The sequence below is a fragment of the Bombus impatiens genome, unplaced genomic scaffold, assembly GCF_000188095.3.
Source record: "Bombus impatiens unplaced genomic scaffold, BIMP_2.2 scf_0153, whole genome shotgun sequence".
In the NCBI taxonomy this organism is placed as follows: Eukaryota; Metazoa; Arthropoda; class Insecta; order Hymenoptera; family Apidae; genus Bombus; species Bombus impatiens.
Genome location: NT_176572.1, coordinates 5,844 through 12,969, shown reverse-complemented (window position 1 = coordinate 12,969; position 7,126 = coordinate 5,844). Strand labels below are relative to the sequence as shown.

General features: G+C 36.7%; 1 protein-coding gene and 1 pseudogene across 3 annotated transcripts; one reads left to right on the top strand and one right to left on the bottom strand.

Moving 5' to 3' along the window:
* Nucleotides 1-2,007: 2,007 nt before the first annotated feature.
* Nucleotides 2,008-4,987, bottom strand: LOC100747637 (phospholipase B1, membrane-associated-like). Of its 3 annotated transcripts, none has more exons than XM_012382466.3 (5): nucleotides 4,621-4,987; nucleotides 3,685-3,780; nucleotides 3,083-3,294; nucleotides 2,803-2,979; nucleotides 2,009-2,343 (listed from the first exon to the last, which is right to left on the bottom strand). In XM_012382466.3, exons 1-5 carry the CDS (start codon nucleotides 4,748-4,750, stop codon nucleotides 2,035-2,037), a joined length of 924 nt encoding a protein of 307 aa, XP_012237889.1. In that variant the 5' UTR covers nucleotides 4,751-4,987; the 3' UTR covers nucleotides 2,009-2,034. The 3 variants fall into 3 exon arrangements, with proteins under 3 accessions (XP_012237890.1, XP_012237889.1, XP_033175327.1); XM_033319436.1 differs by lacking the exon at nucleotides 2,009-2,343 and adding an exon at nucleotides 2,476-2,517; XM_012382467.3 differs by lacking the exon at nucleotides 3,685-3,780 and having other exon boundaries at nucleotides 2,008-2,343; nucleotides 4,621-4,973.
* Nucleotides 4,988-6,259: 1,272 nt separating this feature from the next.
* On the top strand, nucleotides 6,260-6,784 carry LOC112212381 (annotated as a pseudogene).
* The last annotated feature ends 342 nt before the right edge of the window (nucleotides 6,785-7,126 follow it).

Sequence of the window (7,126 nt, the reverse complement as noted above, 5' to 3'; positions counted from 1 at the left end):
AGTCAGCCTCCTCACGGTGCGACGACTGGATTGCTCAGTATTGATACGTTTCTAGAATAGGGTTCGGCTTTGTATAGTTTTTGACAACCGCTGATATATGTAAGACCTGTGCGTTCAAAATGTTTTTTTACGTTTTCGAGGTAGTTAGAATAGTAGTTAGGTAGGATAAGTATTAAACAGTTCGCCCGTTATAGAGATTATTTGCAGGTCGCAGCGATGTGTTTATAGACACACAACAGTAGATGTGTGGTCACACCATGCCTTATAAGTCAGATTCAACATAGTAGTAGCAGCAGCTTTCTCTAAATATTTCGGAAACTAAGTGAGTTTACCCCCTATAGGAAAAATGTTGAGTTTCACAACATACTTAAGTTTCATTAAAATGGGAATTGTAGCCCCTTTTATCTATAATTACTAAGATTAAATATAAAGTATGATATAACAAAATTCTTGTAAGTGTTTAATCCTCAAGCACAAAATATTTAAAAAGTTAAATTCGGAAAATTATACAAACCTCTCAATTAATTTATAATATTCCGGTCTTTGATCCCTAAATTGTAAAGCAAACATACATGAGCATTCAATCATGGATGCCAAATAGCACAGGAATGACTCTCTTCCTTTGTGTGCAGCAACCAGTTCCTTTAAGTGAGGTGGTGGTATAAGAGCAACAAAAGTTCTTGGTAAATTGTCTCTTAATATTCTAAGAGTATGAATTAAATCTATTTTGTGATCATTTAACATAGTCCATGGAGAGTGGTGCGATCGCTTATCCACTGTTTCTATAAACACATCATAGCTGGTGTGAAACGATCTGTATAACGGATGAACTCCTGGAAAAGCGAAAAGGTTTGACAAAATACGGGACGAAGGCAATGCTAGTCAATGTCGACGGCTAATAGCCTCACGCGTTCTGCGGTTCCATTATACTGAGTGACAGGTGAGACACTCGGTAACACTGAGTACCATTGCCGTCACCGCGTGTTTTGCCAAACTTCTTCGCATTTACATTAAAAACAAAACATTATTTTCTGACTCTATTGCTGTTCTTAGCAAAAATGTTTGTTCTATCGCGTGCTAGTGTTGGATTCTAGATAGTGTTGTAGACATTTAATTTTTGAAATAAGTTGGAAAATTTAAGCAAAAAAAATGACACGTTCTAAGCGTTTTTCTCGCTTTAATCATTATTTACACATATTTAAATGTCTATAATACAATAACAGTACATATCATTTTATTCAAGAGAGCCACAGTATTTTTTGTCCAAAACACATCTCGATGGCTACTAATGTAAAAAAATAAAACGTTCGCGAAGTTGCGAATTTGAATTTTTCTTACATTTTTTCTCAAAATTGAGTTTTTCAAAAACTGTGCGTTCTAGCAAAAAATGGTTGACCAATTCGTATTTGCTCAAAAGTGTGTACATGAATCACTTGTTGAAGGTTGCAAAACTAAATGCGTGTTCAAGAGCGCAATTCGTATTGAATGTAGATCGGTCTTTCAATTAGGCCGTCGTTAAAGTCTGATGGCAGTCAGCCTCCTCACGGTGCGACGACTGGATTGCTCAGTATTGATACTTTTCTAGAATAGGGTTCGGCTTTGTATAGTTTTTGACAACCGCTGATATATGTAAGACCTGTGCGTTCAAAATGTTTTTTTACGTTTTCGAGGTAGTTAGAATAGTAGTTAGGTAGGATAAGTATTAAACAGTTCGCCCGTTATAGAGATTATTTGCAGGTCGCAGCGATGTGTTTATAGACACACAACAGTAGATGTGTGGTCACACCATGCCTTATAAGTCAGATTCAACATAGTAGTAGCAGCAGCTTTCTCTAAATATTTCGGAAACTAAGTGAGTTTACCCCCTATAGGAAAAATGTTGAGTTTCACAACATACTTAAGTTTCATTAAAATGGGAATTGTAGCCCCTTTTATCTATAATTACTAAGATTAAATATAAAGTATGATATAACAAAATTCTTGTAAGTGTTTAATCCTCAAGCACAAAATATTTAAAAAGTTAAATTCGGAAAATTATACAAACCTCTCAATTAATTTATAATATTCCGGTCTTTGATCCCTAAATTGTAAAGCAAACATACATGAGCATTCAATCATGGATGCCAAATAGCACAGGAATGACTCTCTTCCTTTGTGTGCAGCAACCAGTTCCTTTAAGTGAGGTGGTGGTATAAGAGCAACAAAAGTTCTTGGTAAATTGTCTCTTAATATTCTAAGAGTATGAATTAAATCTATTTTGTGATCATTTAACATAGTCCATGGAGAAGAAGTTGCACACATATTAGAGCAAAAATCATTACTTCCAATCATCAACGAAATCAACTGGAAAACATAAAAATGTAGATACTATTGCGTAAACGATTAAACAATAAATGAAATTATACTTGCATCTTATACTTGCAATTTCATACTTGCATCTAATCTTTTTAAATTGTAATTGTAATTTTTAATTATATTGCAAGTGTGTTTCTAGTGAATAAAAGGTAATGTAATTAACTTTTGAAAATAGTTCACCAGAACTGCAGTGAAATACTACTCGAATTATAATGCCAATAATTTCATTATGATCTTTATTCTTTATTAATGAACGTATAAAGGCCTTGTCTAATTTTTATTTTAATATTTGAATAAAAATGGTAAAGGTGAATAATTTAGATTTTATGTGAATTTATGTTCCATTAATCAGTTGTTAATTTCAATGATCATATGCATATTAAAACACCACTTGTCATGTAGTAAATATGTATAATATATAATTACTTTGTCTACCAACATACGAACCTTCCAATGTTTGTTTATATCTACTCTCGGGTCAACTTTTATTTTATTGACCAGATATGTCGCCATGAAAGTCATATCTTTAGACATAGCTCCAGCTTCGGCGACGTTTAACTGCGCAGCTGGATCAGTACATATAGCGTCTCCAAGTGAATAACCCATTAATTTAGGATTGAATTTCTGCATATAGAAAAATCGGACTATGAAGGATTTCAGTATTCGCATTTATGGCGATAACACACATCATGTGCGTAAACAATACAGATGTAAAAAATGAACATACTTTAAGAATATTAGGGAGAGTCAGGTACTCCCGCCAAGTTCCTTGACCGCCGATACTACCCACTATGCCTCTATTTTCAATGTTCACTTCGAACGTATAAATCGAAGTAACTCCAGCGCCGATTGTCAAGGAATCACCCATTGCGGCAATGACATCTATGTCTCCTGGTTTTAAATGGTGAACCGACTCGGGAACTTTCGGAGACCTGCCGGCTAAACAAATTAAAGTAAAGACATTAGAATACATATGAGCTTCAAAAGATGAGCTTCAATTTTGTTATTCTTAAACTACAGTGGGGTGAGAAGCTTATAATGTTATATATCTTCAAAAATGATATTAATAGGACAAGACTATGGATGAACTCGAAATCACATTGATTCTTGTAGCCATTACAAATTATAAAGAACAGCGTTCTTCACTGTAATTTCCTGCTACAGAAATTTACCGATTGTCCCTAGGATAAATTGCAAAAATTATTGGAAATAAAAGAAATCTGCGATTTAAATTGAATAATGATTTTAAAGAATAAATACGACGATATAATATTTACAAGTGATATCATGGAGTATTTGACAATAATAATCATAAATTTGGTTAAGTACCTGTTACATTGCAAGGAAAAGGGACGTCTATTGGAACTTCCTTTTGAAATTTATATTTATTCCGTAATTGGGACATTCGATCGCCATTTCTTGTGCCTACAAAATAGTTATTTTAAAACAATTTACAAAAATACTTCATCTGTGATGAAACATTGCACGCGATATGTCATAATTCCGATCAAGTAATTACAACGAAGGATTTCAGAACTTTTACAAAAGTTATCGAATTCGTTCTTAATTTTAGATATACAGATGTATGTCTTCACTTCTTAAATTTAACGTGCATATTTTAATCGTCTAGAGTTTTAATAGTATGTGAAAACTTTCGTGAGCTATTGTATATTTTCAAGATTTATGCTATAAAGTAAAGACGTTCAGTGGCGAGGTATCAACTTTTCCCACGCAGCCCGTCACTAACTTAACCAAAACCCAATTTCCATCTGAAATCACAATCAGGTTGCTGCCTCTTATATTCGTATAACAAGACTGACCAGTATTTTAAGAACAAATGGAAATGGACATCTTTTGATTTCACATTTACCTAACAAGTCGTCACTTTTAATACACTTCAGGACTGTTGTTTAGTTTCGTTACGAATTTCGAAATAAGTACTGTTTACAAAATTCCTCATCTCAAGAATGAGAAGAGGGTGCCACAGAATTCATAGCGCATGTTACTTGAAAATATAATCTCTACAATATTTATATGTTAAAAGAAAAATGATCCGTGCTGTGCAAGCTTTTGTCTACTTTTACCGAAAAAAATTTCGTCAACTTATCATTTTATCGCGAAAATATATATATTCACAATGAAACATTAGTCTATGAAAAATAAGATTCACAATATTTCAATTCCTCCAAAAAGCATCTCTCTAACCAAAAGGAAGTGATATTATTGCATAAAGACGTAACACGAAATAAACTAAAACAGACGTACCGTAGGATTGCGTTAACCAATTACGATATCCACGGTAGATGGAATTGAGAATCGACGTATCCAAGGCAGTTCTTTGCGACATGGTCAGCACGCATAATTCCAATACAAGGCACAGATACAGCTTCTTCATCGTAAGTTTTCTTGCACAATCAAATGGTCACTTTTACGTTTCCACAGTGATTTTTTATTTTTGTTGATTATAAGAACAAAAAGATATAAATTTTTTCGATGACTGCTAACTGCTACGCGTATTATCGAGGGCCTTGATAGCACCGCATCCAGTCTTAGCTGTTGCTAGTTAAAGATCGTTACGAACACTGTTCGCACTCATAAAAGGTTTGAATCTGTTATGCTATATGATCATAATGTGAGATAAATTGTATTCTTTGATTCAGATACTCCCATCTCAATTATTTTTCTTGCTTATGTATTTGCATTTACGTCGTTAACAAGGTCAAGAAAATTAATAAATACGGATAGGCAACGCCTGGGCAATTTTATTTACATATTATATTGTCACGTCCCGCGCTGCGTACGCGCCGTAACGTAGACTAAAACTACCAATAGCGCGAGTGAGCGTCTCAATTTGAGATTCAAATAAACTTTAACAATTTGTATAGAAACCAAATTCGAGCCTCACAACCCTCACGGAATAACCCGTCACACGACGACCCCTCCACGTTAAATCTAATTATAAATAAGCTTAGCGACATAGAAGATAGAGAGGTAATTCCTTAGTTCAGAGTAGTTAAATCGTCAGTTCTGTGTGATTAGTTCCTCAGTTCTTGGTGATTAGTTCCTTGGTTCTTGGCAAATAATTGCTTTGTTCATAGCGATTAGTTCTCAATTCCTTTAGCTCTTAATTTCTCAGTTCCTTTGTCTTTCAATTCTCTGGTTCCTTAGTTTTTCAGCTCTTAGTTTTCTTAGCTCTTAGTTTTTGCTCTTAGTTCTTAAGTTCTGTAGTCCTTTAGTTCTTTTGCTTTTAGTTCTTTGTTTCATTAGTTCCCTGTTCTTGTCAGTTTTGTTAATCGACTTGTTTGTATTTGTCAATTTGTAAATTATTGAAAATGAATTAAATTAAAATCTTGTAATTAATAAGAGTGAAAACGTAGCGCGAACGATTGTAACTTCGAATATTCGCCGACAATTCTGTCAATACCCAATTAGAATTAGAATAGACATTTGTTGTGGAGAATATTTGTCTAATAATATGTAGCGGCACAAGAGTTAGAATTCCATTTAGATCATGTTGTTGTTTTGCTTCGGAGTATGAAGTTCGTTAGGTTACGTATAATGTAAGAATAAACAAACTGCGAGCAAAACAACGTCGCCGCTACATGCAACCGTAAAACAATGACAATTTTGAATCTTCCGACTTCCGTCTGACTACTATAAATAAACGGACGCGATCGCAAACGGATTATTATAAACTGTGACCGAACGACGTTACACACACCGTTTTACGACTAGGACATCGTATTGACGATTTTAAATACAATAACGATTTTATTTACCTACTAGTAATCTCATCATTCAACCTCCTACAAATTGGTGACCCCGACGTGATAAAAGTGATAGAGATAACCGGGAGAGTGTCGATAAGACTTCGAATTCCGCGAGTATTAGAGCGTTCGAGATGATGAGTACCGGCAAAAACGAGCTCAGTAACGTGGACGCGGAAAACGCTCAGTTCCGCATACCACCGTTCTGAGCGGATGATGTAGAGCTGTGGTTTAATGTGTTAGATGCACAGTTCAAACACGCCCGTATTACGAGTGAGGAGGCCAAATATAATGCCGCCATCGCGAATATCGATAAACCTTATGTTCGACTCATCCGCGACACCTTATCCAATCCACCGGAGAGCGGGCAGTACGAAATCCTCAAAAAGAAACTCATTAAGAGGCTGGGCGAGTCAGACGCCCGACACCTATGTAAAATAATAGAGAGCGAACAACTAGGCGACAGGACGCCTTCCCAATTTTACAGGGACCTGAAAAGCCTCGCCGCCTCTGCAATATCGGACGAACTTATCCGGACTCTCTGGGAAGGCCGACTCCCGGTGCACGTGCAGTGCGTCCTGGCCTCCGCCCAGGATAAGAGGCCCGAAACTCTGACCACGATCGCCGACAGCATCCACGAAATACGCCCGGAACTAGGACAAGTATTGTCTGCCTTTGTTTACGGGTGCTTTCCTCGGCGTCAACTTATCGCCATACAGAACCCGTGTACCCCTAGGGCCATAGGGGTTGGGATACGCCCAACCATCGCGCAAGGCACCCAGTACCTTGCTACCTTGATTAGCTAAGCCTGCAAGGGCTGTCGCTCGTTACAGGTCGAACGGGGCGATTCTAAGCCCTACCGTCTCACCAGGACGGTTCCGGAGCAGGTGGGACGCTGCTCACCCGCCGAAGGCCATTCGGGGCGAGCCATTGCCCCCTAAATCGGCCCTCTTGCCAGCATCTTGGCCATCAACCACTGCCACCACGAGTCCAAACCCATAATT

Coding starts and splice junctions, on each gene's coding strand:
- LOC100747637 (XM_012382466.3), bottom strand. CDS start 4,750: ATGAAGAAGCTGTATCTGTGCCTTGTATTGGAATTATGCGTGCTGACC. Junction 3,295..3,684: donor TTTTCCTTGCAATGTAACAG/GTACTTAACCAA, acceptor TAATTTGTTTAG/CCGGCAGGTCTCCGAAAGTT. Junction 2,980..3,082: donor CTCTCCCTAATATTCTTAAA/GTATGTTCATTT, acceptor TTCTATATGCAG/AAATTCAATCCTAAATTAAT.